Here is a 25,965-nt window from a genome sequence, read left to right as displayed (position 1 = left end):
CAAAGCCTGGAGAGTGATGGGTGGATACAGGTGGGAGGGTTGATAGGCAAATGATTGGACAAAGATGAAAAGACCAATTGTGTGAGATAAGAATAAAAGAGGTATGAATTGTGAAGCCAATGGGAGGAATATAGATGGAAGGGGAAGGGAATAAATGGGTGCAAGCCCAGTTGGGGCACAGGGAAGAGGTGAGAGGAAGGAATGGATATTTGTGGGTTAGTTACCTGAAATTGGAGAATTCAATATTCATACCATTAAGTTGCAAGCTACCCAAGGGGAATATGAACTGCGGTTACATAGAAACATAGAAAATAGGTGCAGGAGGAGGCCATTCGGCCCTTTGATTCACCATTTATTGTGATCGTGGTTGATCGACCTCAATCAATAACCCGTGCCTGCCTTCTCCCCATATCCCTTGATTCCACTAGCCCCTAGAGCTCTATCTAACTCTCTCTTAAATCCATCCAGTGATTTGGCTTCCACTGCCCTCTGTGGCAGAGAATTCCACAAATTCACAACTCTCTGGGTGAAAAAGTTCCTTCTCACCTCAGTTTTAAATGGTCTCCCCTTTATTCTAAAACTGTGGCCCCTGGTTCTGGGCACCCCCAACATTGGGAACATTTTTCCTGCATCTAACTTGTCCAGTCCTTTTATAATTTTATATGTTTCTATAAGATCCCCTCTCATCCTTCTAAACTCCAGTGAATACAAGCCTGATCTTTCAATCTTTCCTCATATGACAGTCCCGCCATCCCAGGGATCAATCTCATGAACCTACGCTGCACTGCCTCAATTACAAGGATGTCCTTCCTCAAATTAGGAGACCAAAACTGTACACAATACTCCAGATGTGGTCTTACCAGGGCCCTATACAACTGCAGAAGAACCTCTTTAGTCCTATACTGAAATCCTCTCGTTATGAACGCCAACATGCCATTAGCTTTCTACACTGCCTGCTGTACCTGCACGCCAACTTTCAGTGACTGGGGTACAAGGACACCCAGGTCTCGCTGCACCTCCCCCTTACCTACGGCATTAAATCATTCAAAGGCACGGCATTTCTTTCCACTGCTATGCCGATGACACTCAGCTTTACCTCCCCCTGAAACCCAACAACCAGTCAAATTTAAACAGCCTCTTACACTGCCTTGAGGACATAAAATGTTGGATCGCACAGAACTTCCTCCAATTAAATGAGAGCAAGTCTGAGGTCATCCTATTCGGCCCCCCCGACTCCATCAAATCGATAACAGGCAGTCTTGGAAGTCTATCCTGCCTAGTCAAATCACATGTCAAAAACCTCGGCATGATATTTGACTCTGCATTAAAATTTGATAAGCAAGTCAACGCTGTGGTAAAAGCCAGCTTCTTCCAACTTCGAACCATAGCTAAAATCAAACCTTTCCTCCAATTCGACGACACAGAAAAAATCATTCACGCTTTCATTTCCTCCCGCCTAGACTACTGCAACTCCCTATACACTGGGATCAGCCAATCTTCCCTGTCCCGTCTGCAACTGGTCCAAAACGCCGCAGCGAGACTCCTGACGGGTACCCGTAAAAGGGACCACATCACCCCGATTCTGACCTCTCTCCACTGGCTCCCTGTACGGTACAGAATCAACTTCAAGCTCCTCCTATTCACGTATAAAGCCCTAAATGGACATTCCCCCCCCCTACATCAAAAATCTTCTAACCCCCCTCTCTAACTCCAGGTCTCTCAGGTCGGCCGACTTGGGGCTACTCACTATCCCGCGGTCTAGGCTTAAGCTCAGGGGTGACCGCGCTTTTGCGGTTGCAGCTCCTAGACTGTGGAACAGCATCCCTCTCCCCATCAGAACTGCCCCCTCCATCGACTCCTTTAAGTCCAGGCTCAAAACCTATTTCTACTCCCTAGCGTTTGAGGCTCATTGAGGAGGCGCTGTGAACTGTTTGCGTGCTACTGTATGTTTCATTTTTTTTCCTTAGTACCTAATCAGATGTACAGCACTTTGGTCAACGTGGGTTGTTTTTAAATGTGCTATACAAATAAAATTGACTTGACTTGACTAACATAACACCATTGAGATAATAATCTGCCTTCTTAAATCACAATCACACAATCATAATAAAACTTTATCACAATCACAATAAAACTTTATTAGCCAAGTATGTTTTGCAACATACGAGGAACTTCATTTGCCATACAATCATAACAGTTTGTTTTTGCCGCCAAAGTGGATAACCTCACATTTATCGATATTATACTGCATCTGCCACGCATCTGCCCACTCACTCAACCTCTCCAGGTCACCCTGCAACCTCCTAACATCCTCTTCACAGTTTACACTGCCAGCCAGCTTTGTGCCATCCGCAAACTTGCTAGTCTTGCTTCTAATTCCCTCTTCCAAATCATTAATATATATGGTAAACAGTTGAGGCCCCAACACCGAACCTTGCGGCACTCCACTCGCCACTGCCTGCCATTCTGAAAAGGACCCGTTTACTCCTACTCTGCTTCCTGTCTGCCAACCAATTTTCTATCCATGTCAACACCCTACCCCCAATACCATGTGCTCTAATTTTACTCACCAATCTCCTGTGTGGGACCTTACCAAAGGCTTTCTGGAAGTCCAAATACACTACATCCACTGGCTCCCCTTCATCCATTTTACTTGTCACATCCTCAAAAAATTCCAGAAGATTAGCCAAGCATGATTTCCCTTTCATAAATCCATGCTGTCTTGGACTTATCCTTTTACTGCTATCCAAATGCACCGTTATTACCTCTTTAATAATTGACTCCAACATCTTTCCCACCACAGAAGTCAGGCTAACTGGTCTGTAATTCCCTGTTTTCTCTCTCGCTCCTTTCTTGAAAAGTGGGATAACATTAGCTATCCTCCAATCCACAGGAACTGATCCTGAATCTATTGAACATTGGAAAATGATCACCAATGCGTCCACTATTTCTAGAGCCACCTCCCTGAGGACCCTGGGATGCAGACCATCAGGCCCAGGGGATTTATCATCCTTCAGTCCCATTAGTCTACCCAATACTATTTCTCGCCTAATGCAAATTTATTTCAGTTCCTCTACCCCCCTAGATCTTCTGTCCTCCAGTACATCTGGGAGATTGTTTGTGTCTTCCTTTGTGAAGACAGATCCGAAGTACCTGTTCATGTCTACTGCCATTTCCTTGTTACCCATAATAATTTCACCCGTGTCTGCCTTCAAGGGACCCACATTTGACTTAGCTACTCTTTTTCTCTTAACATATCAAAAGAACTTTTACTGTCCTTCTTTATATTCTTGGCCAGCTTCCCCTCGTACTTCATCGTTTCAGCCCGTATTGCCCGTTTTGTTACCTTCTGTTGTCCTATGAAAGTTTCCCAATCCTCTGGCTTTCCACTACTCTTTGCTGTGTTATACATCTTTTCTTTTAGTTTTATCCCATCCCTAACTTCCCTTGTCAGCCACGGTTGCCTCCTACTCCCCTTAGAATCTTTCTTCCTCTTTGGAATGAAATGATCCTGCGTCTTCCGGATTATGCCCAGAAATTCCTGCCATTGCTGTTCCACCGTTAATCCTGCTAGGATCCCTTTCCAGTCTACCTTGGCCAGCTCCTCTCTCATGCCTTCATGGTCCCCTTTGTTCAACTGCAACACTGACACTTCCGATTTAACCTTCTCCTTCTCAAATTGCGGATTAAAACTAATCATATTATGATCACTACCTCCAAGCGGTTCCTTTACCTCGAGTTCTCTTATCAAATCTGGTTCATTGGACAACACTAAATCCAGAATTGCCTTTTTTCTGGTAGGCTCCATTACAAGCAGCTCTAAGAATCCATCTCGGAGGCACTCTACAAACTCTCTTTCTTGGGGTCCAGAACGAACCTGATTTTCCCAGTCTACCTGCATATTGAAATCCCCCATCACCACAGTGGCATTACCTTTGTTACATGCCAGCTTTAACTCCTGCTGCATCTTACACCCTACATCCGGGCTACTTTTGGGGGTCTGTAGACAACTCCAATTAGTGTCTTCTTACCTTTACAATTCCTCAACTCTATCCACAGTGGCTCTACCTCATCAGTCCCTATGTCGTCCCTCGCAAGGGACTGAATTTCGTCCCTCACCAGCAGAGCTACCCCACCACCTCTGCCCACCTGCCTGTCCTTTCTATTGGATATATAACCCTGAATATTAAGTTCCCAGGCCCGATCCTCCTGCAGCCACGTCTCTGTAATCCCCACAATGTCATATCTACCAACCTCTAACTGAGCCTCAAGCTCAACTACTTTACTTCTTATACTTTGCGCATTCATATACAATATTTTTAATTCCTTACTCATCTCATCGATCCCTATTACACTTGGCCATACTCTCCTATCCCTCTGTGAGCTTTCTCTCCCGTTAATTGTGGGGTCATTAACTATCCCTTTACTCTCTTTCCCTTTAACTCCATCCTTGACTATCCTATTTGACACCCCCCCCCCCCCACCCCTATTTAGTTTAAAACCACCCGTGTAGCAGTGGCAAACCTCTAGTCTGCGTGTGATCTCACTTTGACAATAGAGAAGGCTCTGGACAGAAAAGTCAGTGTGGGAATGGGAGTTAAAATGGTTAGCAACCAAGAAATCCAGTAGGCCTTGGCAAACCGAGGGCAAGTGTTCAGCAAAACAGTTTATGTTTTGTCTTGCTGATGTAAAAGAGGTCTCATTGGGAACACCGGATGGAGTAGATGAGGTTAGAGGAGGTGCATGTGAACCTCGCTTGAAAGGACGGCAGGAGCTCTGGATGGAAGTGAGGGAGGAGGTAAAGAGACAGGTGTTGATAATGATCTTGACAATAAACAAAAGAATAGGAAACATTCAGCAGCTTGGGAGGCAGCCCCTAGTTTACATAAACAGCTGTAAATTGTCCCCAGTGTATGGTAGAATCTGAAGGGAGTTGATGGGAATGCAAGGAGAATAACATGGTATCTGTGTAAACGGGTGGCTAATTGGCAGCATGCACTGGGAGGGCTGAAGGGCCAGTCTACATTCTGTATATCTCTACAACTGTCAGCAAAGAGCTCTGAATGCAAACTTGCTGGGAGAGCTCAGAGCAAGTGCTGGGGCATTTAAAAGGACCAGGGGTAAAGATAGGGCAGGAGAACAGGAAGGACATTTATTCACAAAATGCTGGAGTAACTCAGCAGGTCAGGCAGCATCTCGGGAGAGAAGGAATGGGTGACATTTCTCATTCTCTCCCGAGATGCTGCCTGACCTGCTGAGTTACTCCAGCATTTTGTGAATAAATACCTTCGATTTGTACCAGCGTCTGCAGTTATTTTCTTATAGAATAGGAAGGACATGCTGACGGGTTTGATGAGAAGGTGACAAAGGAGGATAACTCAGGCTACCTGTCAGCTGTGCCTATGCCTCGGGCCCTGGCGGCCATAGCCTTAGTGTATTCCACTCTAGCATGGCCTGCCCCTGCAGTAACTACCAGTGATTGTATCGGGGATTGAGGACAGGATGCTTGGAGCAGCAGATGTAATGCTAGGAATGTAAGCTCTACGTTACCTTCCACCCAGATAGCAGGCATATTGCCAGACAGACTGCACGCCAGACCCTGCCCCCTCAGTGCCTGGCTGACTGCATTGTACCTGTGCTAAGTCAGCAAGGGCAGCAGGAGTCAGCCAGCAGAGAGGGGTTGGAATGTGGGGCGGGCTGGGACCTGTTTCCTCAGTGAGGGCTGACTGCTGTGGCAGGACTGAATGATAGATACCTTCTGCTTCAGTGACCACAGGCTATATATTTTAGAGTAACCACAGGCCCAGACACCCCGGCAACCAATGGCCCTGACACCCCGGCAACCACAGGCCCAGACACCCTGGCAACCGTGGCCCAGATACCCCAGCAACCACAGGCCCAGACACCCCGGCAACTGTGTCCCAAACACCCTGGCAACGACTGACCCATACACCCCGGCAACCGTGGCCCAGATACCCTGGCAACCACAGGCCCAGACACCCTGGCAACGACTGACCCATACACCCTGGCAACCATGGCCCAGACACCCCGGCAACCACAGGCCCAGACACCCCGGCAACCACAGGCCCAGACACCCCGGCAACCACAGGCCCAGACACCCCGGCAACCGTGGCCCAGACACCCCGGCAACCACAGGCCCAGACACCCCGGCAACCGTGGCCCAGACACCCCGGCATCCCGTGGCCCTGATGCCCTGGCACCAAGCCCTGGGTAATAAGGAGTCACAGCACCCATGGCAACCATGGTCCCTGAATCTCCGTCTCCCAGGCCTCAGCAACCACCGGGACTCTGAATCCCAGGCCCTGATCTCCCTGGCAACTGTATGACCCAGCAACTGTCGACCCAACACCCCTGACAACGTGGGCCCCACACTCCCGGCAAGTCCCTGGTATCCCCCACCACCAGCCGCTGCATTGCCACCTCCCTGCTCAGGTGCTGCTTCATTCTGATTCTTGGCTGCATCAGGGTTGTGACACTGCAGTGTTACTCAGAATGCTCAGGAACTCAGCTGCATTTTGAGCCGATGAGATGGTAGCATTGTTGTTCGTACAGCTCCGTTGTTGATCTTGGAAACGGTGACACTGCTGTGATGGGAGCAGGAGCTGGCAGTGTGCCCACGCTCAGCACTGTGGTAATTCCCAGGTGGGCCAGGTCATTGTAGTCTAGTAATGTGGGTGTGAGCTGGCCTCAGGGCTGTGGGCCTGCGCACCTAACACAATGTGCCGTTTAATAATGAGAGTCCTAAAGGTATGTTAACAAGGCTGGGACAGTGGGGGCCTGACTTTGTGTTCAATTCCTGGGTTTAGTTTTAGTTTAGTTTAGAGATACAGTGCGGATACAGGCCCTTCGGCCCACCGAGACCGTGCCGACCAGCGATCCCTGCACACAAACACTATCCTACACACTGGGGACAATTAACATTTATAGTAAGCCGATTAACCCACAAACCTGTACGTCTTTGGAGCGTGGGAGGAAGCTGTAGATCTCGGAGAACACCCACGCGTTCACGAGGAGAACGTACAAACTCCGTATAGACAGCACCCGTAGTCGGGATCGAACCCGGGTTTCTGGCGCTGTAAGGCAGCAACTCTACCGCTGCGCCATCTTGCCACTTACCAGTTGTATGTTCGAGAATTTGAATCGCAGGGTTATGGTTGGGGCTTGGATTCTTGGGGCCAGGAATCCAGGATTCTATTCAGGGTCTGGGTCTGTACCCACACCCGAGGGCTTGAGTTTATGTTTAGGGCCTGAGGTTGTTCTCAGAGCCCAGGGATCAGGTTTGTGTTCAGGACCTGGACTTAGTCCAAGAATCCGGGCTGAGGTGTGCCATTGATGCCCAGGGCCTGTGTTTTTTCATGGTGTCTGGGGCCTGAGGGTAGGTTCCTGTGCACAAATTAATTGAGTGAACGGTTAAGTGAGTGCTGGCGGTGGCAGAGTGCCAGGCCTGTTGGATGGGAAGGGAGAGAGAGCTGCTGCTGTGGGAGCACAGGAGAGACCAAGGGACATTGTGTGGCAGAAGCAGGCCGAGTCTCTCACTGGGATAGTGCACACTCAACCCCCGAGTGGCATTCACTTTCCATGGCACACAGAGTCACCATCCAACAGGTGGAAGTGGGCACGATGTTGGTGCTCTCTGCCCACGCCATGTTTGGGGTGCTGTCTGTCCGTGTGATGTTTGGGGGCTCACACAGTCAGAGTGATGTTTAGGGGTGCACTGTGGGTGTGATGTTTGGGGGTGCACTGGGGGGGGTGTTGTTTGGGGGGGTGATGTGGGGGGGTGCTGTCTGTCAGTGTGATGTTTGGGTGTGTGTTGTTTCGGGGTGATGTGTGGGGGTGGTGTTTGGGGGAGTGATGTGTGGGGGTGTGGTGTTTGGGGGGGTGATGTTTAGGGGGGCTACCCTCAGGCCCCAGACACCATGATGTTTAGGGGTGTTGTCGGTAAGTGTGGTGTTTGGGGGTGTGATGTTTGGGGAGGGGATTTTTTGGGGGTGATATTTAGGCGTGCTGTCGGTCAGTGTGATGTTTAGGGGTGCTGTCTGTCACTGATGTTTGGGGGGTGATGTTTGGGGGGGTGATGTTTGGGGGGGTGATGTTTGGGGGGGTGATGTTTGGGGGGTGATGTTTGGGGGGTGATGTTTGGGGGGGTGATGTTTGGGGGGGTGATGTTTGGGGGGGTGATGTTTGGGGGGTGATGTTTGGGGGGGTGATGTTTAGGGGTGCTGTCTGTCACTGATGTTTGGGGGGTGATGTTTGGGGGGGTGATGTTTGGGGGGGTGATGTTTGGGGGGGTGATGTTTGGGGGGGTGATGTTTGGGGGGGTGATGTTTGGGGGGGTGATGTTTGGGGGGGTGATGTTTGGGGGGGTGATGTTTGGGGGGTGATGTTTAGGGGGGGTGATGTTTAGGGGGGGTGATGTTTAGGGGGGGTGATGTTTAGGGGTGCTGTCTGTCACTGATGTTTGGCGGGTGATGTTTGGGGGGTGATGTTTAGGGGGGGTGATGTTTGGGGGGGTGATGTTTAGGGGTGATGTTTGGGGGGGTGATGTTTAGGGGGGGTGATGTTTGGGGGGGTGATGTTTGGGGGGGTGATGTTTGGGGGGGTGATGTTTAGGGGGTGATGTTTGGGGGGGTGATGTTTAGGGGGGTGATGTTTGGGGGGGTGATGTTTAGGGGGGTGATGTTTGGGGGGGTGATGTTGAGGGGGGGTGATGTTTGGGGGGTGATGTTTGGGGGGGTGATGTTTAGGGGGGGTGATGTTTGGGGGGGTGATGTTTGGGGGGTGATGTTTGGGGGGGTGATGTTTGGGGGGGTGATGTTTAGGGGGGTGATGTTTGGGGGGGTGATGTTTGGGGGGGTGATGTTTGGGGGGGGTGATGTTTAGGGGGGGTGATGTTTGGGGGGTGATGTTTAGGGGGGGTGATGTTTGGGGGGTGATGTTTGGGGGGTGATGTTTGGGGGGTGATGTTTGGGGGGGTGATGTTTGGGGGGGTGATGTTTGGGGGGTGATGTTTGGGGGGGTGATGTTTGGGGGGTGATGTTTAGGGGGGGTGATGTTTGGGGGGTGATGTTTAGGGGGGGTGATGTTTGGGGGGGTGATGTTTGGGGGGGTGATGTTTGGGGGGGTGATGTTTAGGGGGGGTGATGTTTAGGGGGGGTGATGTTTAGGGGGGGTGATGTTTAGGGGGGGTGATGTTTAGGGGTGCTCTCTGTTGCTACAATGTGTGTGGTGGCTCCACATCTAACCTGGTTTCTCTCCCTTTGTTCCCAGTACTTTGCATTGCTGCTGTTCATCTTCCTCCTGGAGATCCTGGCTGGCATCTTGGCGTACATCTACTACCAGCAGGTACAGACCCCTGATGCCTCTTCCCTGACCACGGAGCTCTGTGCTGCTGAGATATTGCTCCTCTCACCTCCAGGCACCCACCATGTCAGACACAACAAATCAATCCATTAGATCCGTTTACTTGTTGTCCTTCCCCCCCCTTCGTTTTTTTTCCCTTCCGTTTAAAAAATGCCATTATTTACACATTTACAACATTATCCCCCTTGTCCTGCTCCCTCCTGCAGGCTAACCTGCCACTCAGTGCCTGCCGCAGGTAAAACTACTTTAGTTACGTGCCACTTTGTGAATGTAAATGGGTCTGGAGCCCGGGGCCAGATACGGGTAGCACAGAATATTGCATGACTTGCCGACTGGTGGGAAATATACACTGTTCTTACAATATCCCTGTATTGACCTCTGCCCTCACATCATCTCGGCTCACTCCCCCACCTCCACGCTCACTCCCTCTCTGCTCTCTGTCCTAGCTGAGCAAAGATCTGAAGACAAACCTGAGAGTGACGATGATCGAGAAGTACCGGGAGCCAGAACAGGAGAAGATCACCAAGGCCGTCGACAAACTGCAGCAGGAGGTGAGGTCTCACGGTCTGGGGCTCACCATGGCGGGCTGTGACAAAGGGAGGGGAAGGTGAGGGGCTTGGGTGTTGCACAGGCACCCATGGGTGGGGGGAGAGTTGGAAATAGAGAGAACACTAAAGCACAGTTCTGACTGTCTGCTCTCTCTCTGCCTCTCATAATTTTACATACTTCTATCAGATCTCCTCCAGCCTTCAGGGATAACAATCTAAGCATGTCCAAGATCACCGTATAGCTAAACACCCTCAAATCTAGGCAGTATTCTGGTAAACCTCTTCTGCACCCTCTCCGAAGCCACCAAATCCTTTCTGCAATTAAGTAACCAGAACTGAACACAATACTGTAAATGCAGCCGATGCAAAGTTGCAACATGACTTCCTAGCTCTTGAACTCAATACCCTAGATGAAGGTAAGCCTACCATACACCTTCTCACCTCTACACACTTGTGTTACTACTTTCAAGGAGCTATACTCTTGTACCCCAAGATTCCTCTGTATCAATGCTGTTAAGCATCTTGCTTATATTTTCCCCTTACATTTGACTTCCAAAGTGCAACACCTCGCATTCACTTGGATCAAACTCTATCTGCCATATCTTTTCCTATACCTGTAACTGATCGACATGCCTCTGTGTCCTTTGACTGTTCCCAGTTCCATTAATATTTGTGTCGTCTGCAAACCTGCCAACCAATGTCTAGATTTTTGTTCGTCATTTATAAATATATCCTAACCAGCAGTGGCCCCAGCTCTGACCCCTGTGGAATACCATTAGTGGCAGACCACCAGCCAGAATAGCACCCTTCCACCACCACCCTCTGTCGTATATGGGTAGGCCAGTCCTGAATCCAGGCTCCCAGGTCACCGTGGATCCCAAGTATCCTAATCTTCCGGATCAGCCTACTATGAAGGACCTTGTCAAATGCCTCACTAAATGCCATCTAGACAACATCCACAGCCCTACGCTCATCAATCATCTCTGTCATCTCCTTAAAAAAACGTAATTGTAAGACATGACCTTCCCCGTGGTAGGAGATGGAGTCTGCCATTGCAACCTTCGATCTTGTTCTGCCATTTCATTAGATCTTGGACTGTGGTCCACTTTCCTGCCTGCTCCCTGGGACCTTTGAATATGACCTCTGGATATCTCAGCATGAACACATTCATTGACTTTAGCTCCACAGAGAAAACCACGCTGACTCTGCTTGGTTGACTTACAGTTTTCTAAATTCCTGCTCGAACTACCCTAACTGTAAATGCCAGTGTTTTCCCGCTGGCTCTTGTCAGGCGAACGGGCTTTTAGTTTCCCGCTCTCTGTCTCTCTCGTTTCTCGAATGAGAAGATGACATTTGCCGTGTTGCGATCCACTGGGTCACCTCTGCCTCTGGTCCCACTACAAGATGGGCAGCTTTCAGTCCCATCAATGCCTTGCCCCTGGTGATTTTCATTGCTTTAAGTTTCTCCCTCCCTCTTGGCTCCTAATTTTCTATTCTTTATTGGGTTGCTTTTGGAATATTGTATTATGAGGACAAGTACAAAATACTTGGTGAAAGTCTTTCCAATTTCCTTATTTCCCATTATTAATTCCCCAAAGTCATCCTCAAAGGAAGGAACGTTTGCTTTTGTTACTCTCTTTACTCTTACTGTTGCTTTTGTTACTGTCTTTACTGTTACTGTCGCTTTTGTTACTCTCTTTACTGTTACTGTTGCTTTTGTTACTCTCTTTACTGTTACTGTTGCTTTTGTTACTCTCTTTACTGTTACTGTTGCTTTTGTTACTCTCTTTACTGTTACTGTTGCTTTACTCTATCTATTTTCCCCCTCTATTTATTTGGTCACCCTTTGGTTTCTAAAATTCTTGCAATCAGTCGCTAATCTGCACAAAACTATGCACCTCTTCCTTCATCTTGATACTATCTTTACTTTCATCACTTAACTACTTGCCAAGTGTTTATTTCTCAACAGACAATAATCTCTGTTGGAAATCACAACATATTCTCACAAATATCTGCCATTTATCTACTATCTTGTTAATCTATCTTCACAATCCTCTGCAGCAAAAGTTGCCTCCACACCTCTGGAATCGCCATTATTGAAACGCCACTCATTTCAGACCGGGGTTTCTTGCACTGAAACCAGAATGCAAGCTTCTATCATGTTGGTTCTCTCTTCCCATGAATTCTTTACTACAAAACCGCTATTTCCATCCTCATGACTACAGTGAAAATAGTCTGTTCCCAAGTTGGTTTCAGGAAAGGTTTCTGGAGCTGGAGGGTGGAGGAGAGGGACTGAAGGGTGGAGGGTCTGGTGGAGGGGTGGAAGGGGAGGTGGTTGAGGAAGGGGTAAAGAGGTTGGGGCAGATGAGCTGGAGTGTGACATGGGCTGGGTGAGGAGGGAGGGTGGAGCAGTTTGGGGGTGACCTGGAGAGGGAGCTGGGGGGGGGATTTGGGGAGTGAAGCTGGAGATTGAATGGGATGGGGAGGGGGAAGGCGATGGGGGAGGGAGGGTGGAGGGGGCTGCAGTTATGTTGGGAGCAAGGAGGAGGATGGCTGGGGGGGATGAGGAGGGTGAGTGGGTGCTGGTGTCAGGTCCGGTTGCTTCTGTGGGTAGATCTGACAACATCCACCCCCCTCACGCCTCGCCTGCCGGTCGCTCTGCCTGTAGTGGCAGCTCAGCTCCAGGGGGAGGGGCTGTGGGGACAGGGGACTACTCTGTGTCAAGGGCTGTCACCTTGTGCCTGAAGCCCCCACTCTCTGCCCTCAGTTCCACTGCTGTGGGAGCAACAACTCGCTGGACTGGAGCGACAGCAAGTGGGTGAAGAGTTCCATGTCAGGGGGGCGTGTTGTCCCAGACAGCTGCTGCAAGACCAAGGTCACCGGCTGTGGCAAGAGGGACCACCCGTCCAACATCTATAAAGTGGAGGTCAGTGTCAGAGCGAGGGCTGCTGGTGTGTTGTTCTGGAGCGGGGGGACTCGCTGCCCCACCCTCGTAACTGGGGGACTCACTGCCCCACCCTCGTAACAGGGGGGACTCACTGCCCCACCCTCGTAACTGGGGGACTCCCTGCCCCACCCTCGTAACAGGGGGGACTCACTGCCCCACCCTCGTAACTGGGGGACTCCCTGCCCCACCCTCGTAACAGGGGGGACTCACTGCCCCACCCTCGTAACAGGGGGGACTCACTGCCCCACCCTCGTAACTGGGAGACTCACTGCCCCACCCTCGTAACTGGGGGACTCACTGCCCCACCCTCGTAACTGGGGGACTCACTGCCCCACCCTCGTAACTGGGGGACTCACTGCCCCACCCTTGTAACGGGGGGACTCACTGCCCCACCCTCATAACTGGGGGACTCACTGCCCCACCCTTGTAACGGGGGGGCTCACTGCCCCACCCTTGTAACGGGGGGGCTCACTGCCCCACCCTTGTAACGGGGGGGACTCGCTGCCCCACCCTCGTAACTGAGGGACTCACTGCCCCACCCTCGTAACTGGGAGACTCACTGCCCCACCCTTGTAACGGGGGGGGGGGACTCGCTGCCCCACCCTCGTAACCCCTGCTCCCCACTGTCGTGTTGTTGGCTGATTAGTGCCCAGCTGCTGAATGACTGGCATCAGCTGTGGCCCGGTGTCGGGCTGTGGCCTGGCATCCGGCTGCAACCTTGTATCGGCTATGGCCTGGTGTCGGGCTGTGGCCTGGTGTCGGGCTGTGGGCTGGTGTCGGGCTGTGGCCCGGTGTCGGGCTGTGGCCTTGTATTGGCTGTGGCCTGGTGCCCGGCTGTGGTCTGGCATCCGGCTGCGGCCTGGTGTCGGGCTGTGGCCTGGTGTCGGGCTGTGGGCTGGTGTCGGGCTGTGGCCTGGTGTCGGCTGTGGCCTGGTGTCCGGCTGTGGCCTTGTGTCGGCTGTGGCCTTGTATCCGACTGTTGACAGAACAGCTTTCTTGCTTGGGTCGACACTCTCTGTCGATCCTGCCCGCTCCTCCCACATTATTTTGCCCTTATACTGCAGGAGAAACCTCTAGTAGTGAGGAGCTGCTTGCTGCCTGTTCAAGCTCCGTGTAAGTCCCCATCTCCGAGGTCTCGCATCCTTCCTGACCAGGATTATATGCCATTGCCTTGCGGAAGTTCTCAGATCCTCTCCTCCACCCTTTCAGATGGTGTGTCAAGGCTCACAACCGAGCTGTGCAATAAATTCCCCTCCTTCTGGTTATTGACGTCACTTTAAACTTATTTATCCTTGGAATATTACTGCTGAGATGACCCGTTGTCTTGTCAAATACATTTCATTGTACCGTTTACCCTGTGCCAACCTACATATGACAAAGAAAATTATTATTATTATTATTATTATTAAACTGTGTCCTCTATTCATTAACCCTCTGCCACTGCAAGTAGCTGCTTCTCCAAACTCCCTTCCATGATGTGGGCATCAGTGAGCTCTCTGCTTTCTGCTGTTGCTGTGGTGGGGAGGCCTAGTGGCTGCCGCATGCACTGGAGCCCAGTGTCACCGAGCTGTTGCATTTTACAGGGCGGCTGTATCACCAAGCTGGAAGGATTCATCATGAACCACCTGAAGATAATCGGGGCGGTGGGAATTGGCATCGCCTGTGTCCAGGTAGGAACGCTGCAGCCTGCAGGTGGCTGTGGGCCGGGGCTGAGTGAACACGGGGTCATTCTCCACACGGGAACCCACGTTATTCATCACTGGCCAGAGGCTCAGTCTCGGGTTCCGGTCATCCCCACTGCACCGGCCTGTAGCCCCCGGAGCTGAACATGAGCCCGGCCTCATCCACGAGAGGCTCGGGCACTCCCTGACGGTTCAGCCGGTAGGGCCTGCGCCAAACCCAGCCGGGGCAGGGTGGGGGGAGCTGGGCTGGAGGGTGGTAGTCTGCAGAGCCCCGGCTGTGTCATGGTTGGTGAGGTGTGGAGGGTATGGGTTGAGGAGAGGGGGGGTTTGTTGTTTGAGGGGGGCGTGGATGATGCAGTCTGAGGGTGCTGTGGTGAGGGGTGGAGGAGGAGGGTTGAGGAGCTGGGGTTTGAAGGTGGCTGTGCTTTCAGGGGTGGGTTGAGGAGCTGGGGTTTGGGGTGGGGGGGGGAGGGGGAGGTTTTTGAGTTGTGGGGGGTGGTGAGATTTGACAGGAGGGGTGCCAGTCTGTGCCAGCCAACTCATTGCCGCTCTCCCCCACAGATCTTCGGCATGATCTTCACCTGCTGCCTGTACCGCAACCTGAAGGAGGACACTCCCTATTAGCCCGTGCCTGAAGCCTGCTCCCAGCCCTCCCCCGAACATTCACCGTCCCTCCCTCCCCCCTCACCAGGTGTGGAGGCGCCTCGTTCAGCACCTACCCACCTGCCTCCTTCCCTCATACTCTGCCCCCTCACTCCACCTCACCCTTCCGCCCCCCACCCCCCCCCATCTCTCCCCACCGGCCTGCAGTGAGCAGTCATGGCTGTGATTGGGCCTGGGCCTTGTCCCACCAGCTGCTGCCCCCAGTGGGATCGGGATAATCCAGGATAATCCCAGCTCCATGGGCGATTCCCCGGGGCATGTCCTGGGAACAAAGCTACGGATCCCCTGGGCCTGCCCTTACCCGCCACAGCCTCCCACTGACCCCCAGAGCCTCGCGCGGTTCCACGCCACTCCCGGACCGGGGGCCTGGGAGAGAGGAGGCCATGACCCGGGGACTCCTCGCCCCGCGGTGCCTGTTCCCAGTGAGGACCTGCCGACACCGGCAGCCTGGAGATGCCTCCCGGCCCTGGCGGGTAGAGGGATGCCTGGCTCGGTGACGACTGTGGCCCTGTGCCCACCTGGGGGGTGGGGGGGAGTGCCCGCACAGACTGTGAGATGACGTTAACACTGAGTCGGGCTGTGGAGTGCGGTCTCTGCTGTTGCTGCCGGGGGTGTGGGAGGGTGCTGGGGGGCAGGGAAGGGGACGGGCAGTGTGAGGGCCCTGCTCCTGGCCCTCTAACCCTTCTGTAATAGCACTGCTGTCCACAGGGATCTCGGCATCTCTGGCCTTGTATTTTTATATTTACTGTAGAAAATAAAACAGGATCTAACACAACACTGTGTCTCACACCTTCAGTTGAAATGCACTGCACTGCACTCAGCTTAAACACAACACGGTATTGGCTGGGTACGGTGTGGAGATCCAGTTAGCATTGGAAGGATATGATTCCTCTGGGAAGAGCACCAGGGACACTCACCAGGATCGCTCTCCATTACAATTATGGGAAAATATCCCCCTGAGGTCCCCTCTAAATCTCCGAGCTCTCACCTTGTACCCAAGCCCTCTTGTCTTAGGCACCACGGGTAGGATAGGCTGCGCTTGTTTCAGTTGGAGCGGAGGAGGCTGATGGAGTGGATAGTAAGTGGGTGGGGTGGATAGTAAGACCCTCTCACATGCTGTCCAATGGGCCTGTTTCTGTGCTGTACAAGGTCATGACAGCAGTCAGTGCCCCTGGGCACGGGACCCAGTGGGCATCTGTCCCTGTGAGGGTGCCCACCATGTGCCCGATCGTCCGTGCATTGTGCTCGGGACACCGGCTGTGTGTGTCTCTCTGCCGCTGGCAGCACACGGGCCAGTCTCTCCCATAACAAGTCTGTTGTTAATCTCACCTGTTCACTTTGACCTTGTGAACTGGTTGAGACATGGCAACAGAGCATGTGGAGCGCTCAGCCCTGGCGATGGAAGACCTGTAGGGGTTCGCAGTGAGAGGGTGGGGGATGTGGTCATCGTACAGGCAGCAATGAGGCCTCCTGTGCTCCGTTCAGAGGCCGAGGACCGCCCTGCGTGCCAGAGGGGAGAAGCTGGCTGCCAGAGGGGAGAAGCTGGCTGCCAGAGGGGAGAAGCTGGCTGCCAGAGGGCATCACGACCCTTCCCCACAGACAGCAGTATCCTCTAACACAGGCATCCCTCCACAGGTTGCCATTGAGACAAGGTAGAGTTGGAGGTGAGTTTCAGACTGGGGCGGAAGCTGGGGAATGGTCCTGGGATAGAAGGGCTCACCCCTCACCTCTGGACTCAAGTTTGAATTCAGCAGATAGCCGGCCTTGTCTGTATTAGAACTACTTCTTCTTTCATGTCCATCATCCATGTTTCAAATCGCTGTCATCGTCCGTCCTGGAAAGGACGCAAGCTTCTGGCGACAATCAGTGGGAGCCATCAGTTGTACAATAGACGATGGTGGTAGCAGAATTAGCTCAGGACACTTCCAGTTCCCAGCCCTGTGACGAGGACGCTTCTGCTATGGGGCCATCAGAACTACTGATGAAAGATCATATCTGCAGGTGGAGAGAGTGAAACAGCCAACATTACAAGTTGATGATCTTTCATCAGAACTACTGATGGAAGATCATCAACTTGTGATGTTCGCTGTTTCACTCTCTCCACCTGCTGGGTATATGCAACATTTGCTTTTATTTCAGACTCGTGTTTTGTTCTCAGTTCCAACACTTTTGTTTCTGTATCTTTTCTTTTGTCTCTCGCTCAGATGTAATAGTAGTTACCAATGGCAACGTCATTAATAAGATCTATGGAAAGTCTAGACACACTTCCTGTGTAACATGGTTGTATCATGGGTGATTCACCCTAGCAGTAAACGCCCCATAAAACCGGCAGGTCTGAGCATAGCCAATATCCTGGACTTGGCTCTCAAAATGCTTTTTGGGAAATACAGTATTCCAGTATTATTCCCCCACATTCGCTAAATCACAGGTAGCATGCACACACATTTCAATAATGTTTATCCATGTGTTTATAATTAATTTGTTTCATTAAAGCTTGTCTCTTGTGGATCACTGCCTCAAATGCCTGACAAGAAAATGGGAGGAGTAGGCCTCTTGTTCCCTCAAGCCTGCCCCGTCGTCCAATGCAATCGTGGCTGATCTGCCCCCAGGTCTCCTCCTCGGTGCCAGTTCCCTGTACTCCTCGATCTTTCAAAACTTGACCAGCATTGTATATGCCCACAGTGACCGAGGCCCCGGGAGTAGAGGGAAGGCCCAGACTTGGTGGGACGTTGGGAATACTGATTTCATCCCTGTTGCTACTCTGTGCAATAGTTTGACCCAGTGTTTCTCAGTTATGTCCAATCCCCCGTAACCAGGCAACGCTTCGAATCCCAGTGAGAAAACTTGAAAATTTTCTTTCATAGGTTTTTAGTGTAAAATTGATCATTTTCTTTACACCATTTTTGTTGGAGATCTTTGTGTGACCGGCAAGCCCGTCTTATAGCTGAATATTTCTTTATTCCCAAAAATAAACTTTATTCGGCATAAAAATAGGTCCAAAACAAAAACTGTCCAAAACTCTTGAGACATTCTCTATACATTCATCAGTGACATAATAGTGTTCACACATATCTTTAAACAAAACACCCTTGCCACCCATGTGCCCCCCTGAGGTGATATTCCATCCCTTGCTTGAGGGGTGTCCCTACCAGACTCTGCCCCTCAATGCCCAGCAACGGAAGGACCCTAGACTGTGGTCTCCCTTCACAGAGTCTTGGCATTGTCTGCACCCACCGTCAGTGTGCCCCATCAGCACGTTCTCCTGCAGTGGAGTGGGCCAGTTGGCAACATTCCCTGATGGACATCTCACTCTGCACAGGCCAATCAATTTTGAGCAGGCCAAATGGCATCTTTCACCTGGTTGATGATCTTCCAGTAGCATTTGATGCGTCTCCAAATGTGTCCCCGACAATAGTCTGTAAATCAGAGTCCTCTGTTATGGAGCTGTTCGTGACAAGGACCCCTGCACCATTCCTTTTGTAAATGCACTCTGCAAAGAGGTGGGCAACCGTCTCCTCTCCGTAGCAGCCGTGCCAAGGGTAGCAGGTATTGGTAGTAAGGTTCTGACAGTGTGGGGAGGATTTGACTGGGAGAGGCCTTCTCACTGCCAGCTAAACGGAGTCTTGGTGCTTGTTGGTGAGTTCTAGCAATGATGCATTTCACCAGACAAGCTGGGCGGTCTGCTCTGGGAACCACGCCATGTGGAGATGTGCCTGCAGGATGACCACTGCTTGATGAACTTGTGGTCAAAGGTGTTGGTTTGGAAGGACTCTTCCGCAAAGGACAGGTGGTGCGCAATGTCCAGCTGACTGGCACACTGTGTGGCATCGATGCCAGGCCTATCCTTTACAACACCGGGGACAGGTGGAACCTCAGTAGGTATTATTATCGAGAGGGGGCGCTGCTTCCACACACCCAATTTGTGCTTGACCTTGACTATCTACTCCAGCCAATTCTGTTACACACCTCAGCCCCTCCGAATCAGATCGGCAGCACCTGAAGGTAGCCAGACCGCCCAAGGTCAGCTGCTGAAGAGCACGGCCTCACTCTTCCTGCGGTTGACTCAGGGGGCAATTTACAGAGAGACAATTAACCTACAAACCCCCATGGGAAAGTCTTTGGAATGTGCGAGGAAACCGGAACACCCTGAGAAAACCCACGTGGTCACAGGGAGAACGTAGAAACTGTACAGACAGCCAAGGTCAGATTCGAACCCAGGTCTCTGGCGCTGTAAGGCAGAAACTCTACCGCTGCACCACTTGCCACCTTCTGTGGAATTCATTGCCACAGACAGCTGTGGAGGCCAAGTCAGTGGGTATTTTTAAAGCAGAGATTGACAGGTTCTTCACTAGTAAGGTTATCAAAGGTTACAGGGAGACTGGCAGGAGAATGGGGTTGAGAGGATATGATAAATCAGCCATGATTGAATGGTGGAGTAGACTCGATGGGCCAAATGGCCTAATTCTTCTCCAATGACCTGTGAACCAGATTGGTAGCACCTTCATGTAGTCAGACCTGATGGTGAAGGGGACAGAAGATCGTTCCGGCCAGCTGCGCAGAGCATGGCCTTGCTATTCCTGCAGTTGACCCTGGCTCCCAATGTCAACTCAAACTGGTTGTAGATGCTGATCAATATATGGACTCACTGTGGATCGGAGCAAAAGACAGCGACATCGTCCATGTACAGGGGGGGTACTGATATGAGTGCCCCCACTGCCTGGCAATCTCACCTCTCGTCCTTCCTTGTGGATTTAGCGAAGGGTCCTATACAGCATATAAAGAGGTTAGGGGAGAGTGGGCAACCCAGCCTAACTCCAGACCTAATGGGGAAGATATCCATTTCCCACCCATTGATTTGGACTGCACAACAGATACCTGTGTAGAGAAGTTGCATCCAGTTCCTAATTCCAAAACCCATTTTGGAGAGCACGTCCATCATGTACACGTGTGATATCCTGTCGAAGGCCTTCTCCTGGTCCAAGTTGACAGCTGTCCACCCCTCTGTCCTGCACCTATGCAATGTTGAGCAAGTGGCAGACAGCCTGAGACTTTGCAGCCACCTACAGCACAAGTTTAGTCCAATGCTCCTGCCGATGAACTGTCTTCAACAGCAGAAACCAATCCACAGACTGATAATTTAGCAGTCTTGTTTCAGCTAATTAACTGAGCTTTCCAGAGAAGATTAGCCAATTTTCACAGTCAATTAACTGATCTTGATCCTGTTACATTTAATGATTCTCCAACTAATTGTAGGATCCTTTTACAGGGTAATTAGCACCTCATTAGCTCGCGTGACCTTCACCCCTAATTGTGCTCGATACATCTCAGCATCGTTACCACTGCGGAAGCCACACTATGGTCTGGTGCAAAACATACAAACGCTGCAAATCCCAAATCAAATCAAGAGAATGCTGGTAACATTCAGCAGGTCAGGCAGCATCTATGGAGAAAGGAACAGCCAATGTTTCAGGTCGATACTATTTCATCAGAATTAGGAAAAGTTGGTGATCAAAAAAAATAAGGACAAGAGGCTGCAGATATTGGAGTTTCTAGCCATCTACTGGGGGGTCTCAGCGGGTCAGGCAGCATCTGTGGAGGGAAGTCAACAGTCAATGTTTGGGTCCGGAACCTTCTTCAAGACTGATTGAAGGTCATAGAGTCATGGAATAGTCCAGGGGCCTCCAAACCTTTCAGCATGAGGGCCACATTATATATTTGGCACAGTTTTGCAGGCCGTAGGAAAGAATAAAGAAATGTGAGTTTTATAAATTTAATGAACTCAAAAATGTTTAGACTAGGTTGCGTTAGATTAGATTAGGAAAGGTTAAACTAGGTTAGGTTAGATCAGGTTAGTTTACATTAGGTTTATATGGCAACAAATAAATAATATTCAATTTTTTTTAAAGAGCTTGAAATATTGGAATATACATATACCGTAGATATACAATTATTTATAAAACAGAAAAAATACAGTGGCTACCACTGGGGGAGAGAGAGAGGGGTAGAGAGGGGGGAGGGGAGGAGAGAGTGGGGGGGGGAGAGAGTGGGGGGGTAGAGAGAGTCGGGGTAGACAGAGTAGCGGGTGAGAGTGGGAGCGCGAGGAGGGGGAGGGTGTCAGAGGAGCCACTTGCGGGGGCCTCTCTCTCTCTCTCTCTCTCTCTCTCTCTCTCTCTCTCTCTCTCTCCTCTCTCCCTCTCTCCCATCTGCGCCGCTCCTCCACTCTCCTCCCGGCCCCGTCACCCTCTAACGCAGCGAAATAAGAACAAACACAAGTGTTGTAGTTGTTGTTCAGAAGCCCCACATCCCCGTGGTGAGCGGTGGCGGCGCTCCTTCACCGGACCCTCTGACACCCTCTCTCTCCTCGCTCTCACCCGCTGCTCCCTCTACCCCGACTCCCTCCACCCCTCCACACTCTCTCTCCCCGGGGTGAGCGGTGGCGGCGAGGAGGGAAGTTTCCTGGAGTTTGATGCGCTGAGATCTCTCCTTGTCCCGGCTCTGGGTCGGTGGCAATCCGCTCTCCGGTGAACCGTTGCCGGCAGCTTCTGCCTCCAGTCCCCGCCGCCTAAGAGCTTGCTGCGGGCCGGATAAGATCTCCTGGCGGGCCGGATGTGGCCCGCGTGCCATAGTTTGGAGATCCCTGCAATAGACAATAGGTGCAGGAGGAGGCCATTCGGCCCTTCGAGCCAGCACCGCCATTCAATGTGATCATGGCTGATCATCCACAATCAGTACCCCGTTCCTGCCCTCTCCCCATACCCCCTGACTCCGCTATCCTTAAGAGCTCTATCTAACTCTCTCTTGAAATACGACACGGAAACATGCCCTTCAGCCAAACCTGTCCACTAATCCCACCTGCCCACATTTGGCCTATATACCTTTAAACCTATTTTTTTCTATGTACTTGTCAAAATGTCCTTTAAATATTGTTATAGTATATAGTTCTATGCCAGCCACCACCCTCTGAAAATGTTGCCGCTCGGGTTCCTATTAATTTTATTAAATATTTCTCCTCATAAATCTATTTCCTCTGATACCATGGTAACTTTATCAAAGGCCATGTTGGTCCAAATAGACAACATCTACGGCTTTGCCCTCATCATCCTTTTGGGTTTCTTCAAAAAATACATTCAGCTTCGTAAGACCTAATCTCTCACAAACCAAACCATGCTGACTATCCCTAATCAGCTACTGACTATCCAAATGCATATATCTATCTTATTCCTCAGCATCCTCTCCAGTAACTAGCCCGCCACAGATGTTAGACTCACTGGCTATTGTTCCCAAGCTTTTCCTTGCAACCCTTCTTAAATAGAGACACGTTAGCTACCTTCCAGTCCACTCGCACCTCACCCGAGTCTAATGATTCATCTATCTCAGCCAAGGCTTCTGCAGTTCCTTCTCTAGCTTCCCACAGTGTCTTCAGATATATCTGAACAGACCCGGGATATTTATCTACCTTCATGCGCCTTAGGCCATCCAGCACATCCTGGACCATAATACAGATTGTCCTCAAGACATCTCCCATAACAGTCTCAAGGTCTTCATGTCTTTCTGCACGGTAAAAACAGAGGAGAAATACTCACTGAGGACGTTGCCCATCTCCTGCGGCTCCATGCAGCGATCACCACTTCTGTTTTTGAGAGGCCCTTTCCCCCTCTAGTTACCCTTTTCCCCTTAATGTATTTTTAAAATCTCTTTGGATTCTTCTTTAAATTATCTGCCAGAAATCTCCCACCCCCTTGTAGTCCTCCTGGTTTTGTTCTAGTGTGCTCCTCAGTCCACAAATCTCCTCCAGCTGTCTCCAAGTCCCATGCCTCCAGTTTTTCTACCAGATTCCTCGCAGGTGACCAGCTTTATCTTGTCATCCAGGCTTCCTTGCGCCCACCTGCCTTGCCTCGTAACACTCGAACAGAAACAAACACGCCTTGAACTTTCCTCATCATGATTTTGAAGGCATCTCACATTCGCTTTGCCTACAAACAACTTACTGCAATCAACTTCGCCAATTCCTATCTAATCTAATCAAAGTTGGTCTTGCGCCAATTCTGAATTTTAACTTGTGGGCCTGCCTGTCTTTATCCTTAACTATTTTAAAGCTCTTAGAACTGCGGGTGCTGATTCCAAAAGGCTTGTCCACCAACACTTCAGTCACTCTCTCACAGAGAACTAACAAGGTCGATCCCTCTGCTTTCATCGTCAAGTCCCCTTGTTGCCACTGACCCAGGTGGGTGCAGTTAGTCAGAAAACCATCCACTCACAGAGCAGTCTGTTGCCAATGGATTCTTGCCACCCCTGAGGGCAAAGGATCTCTGTTGACCTCCTTCAGTAACCCGTGGTTTCTCTCCCAGCTTCCCTGGCCATGCCACTGATATCCCACAGCGCTTGTAATAGGACAGTAGAAATGTTCCACTCCTCCCCCTTTGCTGAGTCAGTAATGGGATAGTCAGTGTCAGGGTGTGTTCTTTTTAGGCCTCCATTAGAATTTATCAAACCATTCATCTCTGGTAGTAGTAAATACAGGAGGATTCGTCATTCCTAACTCATGTTCTGCTCACTTCCTTAATTTCGCAATGAAGTGCAGCAGATAGCACGAGGCAATTGCAATTCCTGCATGTATGGACATAAAGGGCTTGTCAATGCTCCATTTTAAATGCATTTACCCTGGAGGCTGATCATTACCGTTAACTGTCCCTGTCTCTTAGTACTACATATTGATCTGCAGGACTAGTTCCTATGCTGCACTGTTCTATGTTCTGTATCCATCACGATGTTAAACCCTTCCATCAGGTTACCTCACGCCCTCATCTGTCCCAGGGAGAACTATCCCAGTTCTTTCGTCCATCTACAGAACCAGCGTCCCACATCTCTGGAATCATTATGTGGAATCTCTACAGCACCTTTCTGAAGCTTCACGCCTTTCCCAAAGTGTGGCCTAGGCTCGGATATGCTCTCCGCTATGTCCGAGCTGCTATCCACAATGTTCACCATGACTCATATATTGCTGGAGGATGTGGTTGAGGCAGGTACAATAACTATTTTAAAAGGATTTTGAAGGGTGTAGGCCAAATGCAGGCAAATGGGACTAGTTTAGATGGGCACCTTGGTTGGCATGGACGAGTTGGGCTGAAGGGCCTGTTTCCATGGTTTTGATTCTATAACTATGATTAACATTATTAATCATTCAAATGCTTAACGTTAGCATTAACATTACTCTGACACACACATGTGCACACATACATATGTGCACACACACATACACACATACACACACATGCATACACCCACATATACACACAGATACACCCATATAGGCAGACACGCGCATATACACACATACACACACAGATAAACCCACCTACACACGCATATACACACTTCTTCTTCTTAGGCCCTCCTCGGTCATGGCTGACCATGGGTGGTGCATCCTAGTTGGCTGCTTGCTCCACACCTCGGCTAGAGCAGCGTCGCTTGTGGCTGAAGAGACCAATGCGGGAGTGACAGTCTCTGTGGCAAAGGTCACATTTTTGTGTGGAGTCTGGTCTGTTGAAGTTGCTGCGCTCCTTTCTGCGTGTCCGCTTGACTGCCGCTGCGTTCATCAGTTTCTCTTCCCCCGTTTTGAGATGTTGGTTCAGGGTACCTCTCCACCTCGTACGGTCAGCTGCAAGGCTCTCCCAGGACTCCACATCGATGTCGAGCACCTTCAAATCTCTCTTGCAGACATCCTTGTAACGTAGCTGGGGGCGGCCGATGGTTCTCCTCCCAGATGTTATCTCTCCATAGAGGATGTCTTTTGGAATACGGCCATCCTCCATGCGGTGGACATGGCCCAGCCACCGCAGCGTGCGCTGCCTGAGTAGAGTGTACATACTCGGAAGGCCAGCGCGAGACAGAATCTCAGCGTGGACACTCTGTCTTGCCAGGATATACCCAGGATACGGCGGATGCTTCTAAGGTGGAAGGTGTTGAGTCTTCTCTCCAGTCTGGCATATGTAGTCCATGTCTCACTAATGTACAGCAGCTTGCTGTCGACACAGGCATTGTAGACTGCTATCTTTGTGTTCACTGTCAGCTTTGGATTGGTCCACACTCGAGTTGTGAGGCGAGCGAGAGTTGTAACTGCCTTCTCAATCCTCGTGTCAATCTCTGTCCAAGGAGAGGTTGTCGGTGATGGTGGAGCCGATGTACGTGAACTGATGGACGGCATCGAGTTCGTAGTCGTCGATGGTGATGACAGGCGGTGCCTCTGTATCCTGTCCCAGGACGTTCGTCTTCTTCAGGCTGATGGTCAGCCCAAAGTCCTTGCAAGCCCGATAGAAGCGGTCCATCAGTGACTGTAGTTCCTGTTGGGTGTGGGACACAACTGCTGCATCATCGGCGAACAACATGTCTCTGACACACACACACACACACACACGCATACACACACACACACACACACACACACACACACCCACACACATATACACATACACACACACACGTATACACACATATACGCATACACACGCAGATAAACGCACACACACACACACATGCACACACTCTCCCAGCTCTGTCACAGGAGGAGATGACCACACGGATACAGGAAAGGTTTCAAGGATGTTTCAAGGCCTTGAAGCGGTGCAGGATGACCTCCGAGCAATCTCCGACCCCTAACTGCTCAGAGAGGAGAAGGGACATTGTGGATTGAGAACCTTGAGTCCTTTCACTGTGAGTGTGCAGAAGCCTGTGTGATTGGCAGAAG

At 50.8% G+C, this 25,965-nt stretch overlaps 1 protein-coding gene across 1 annotated transcript in view; it reads left to right on the top strand.

Annotated features, from left to right (window-relative positions):
• LOC144602222 (CD151 antigen-like) overlaps positions 1 to 15,996 on the top strand; it is a 34,124-nt gene extending 18,128 nt beyond the window's left edge. Inside the window, exons 4-8 of the mRNA XM_078415049.1 lie at positions 9,289 to 9,363; positions 9,828 to 9,932; positions 12,697 to 12,855; positions 14,460 to 14,546; positions 15,120 to 15,996. Of these exons, the coding sequence (XP_078271175.1) occupies positions 9,289 to 9,363; positions 9,828 to 9,932; positions 12,697 to 12,855; positions 14,460 to 14,546; positions 15,120 to 15,182 (489 nt within the window). The 3' untranslated portion in view covers positions 15,183 to 15,996. The remainder of the gene's footprint in view (positions 1 to 9,288; positions 9,364 to 9,827; positions 9,933 to 12,696; positions 12,856 to 14,459; positions 14,547 to 15,119) is intronic.
• The last annotated feature ends 9,969 nt before the right edge of the window (positions 15,997 to 25,965 follow it).

The sequence above is a fragment of the Rhinoraja longicauda genome, chromosome 18, assembly GCF_053455715.1.
Source record: "Rhinoraja longicauda isolate Sanriku21f chromosome 18, sRhiLon1.1, whole genome shotgun sequence".
Taxonomy (NCBI): domain Eukaryota; kingdom Metazoa; phylum Chordata; class Chondrichthyes; order Rajiformes; family Arhynchobatidae; genus Rhinoraja; species Rhinoraja longicauda.
Note: the sequence above shows the minus strand (reverse complement) of the source record. Positions and strands in the feature narration are given on the sequence as shown.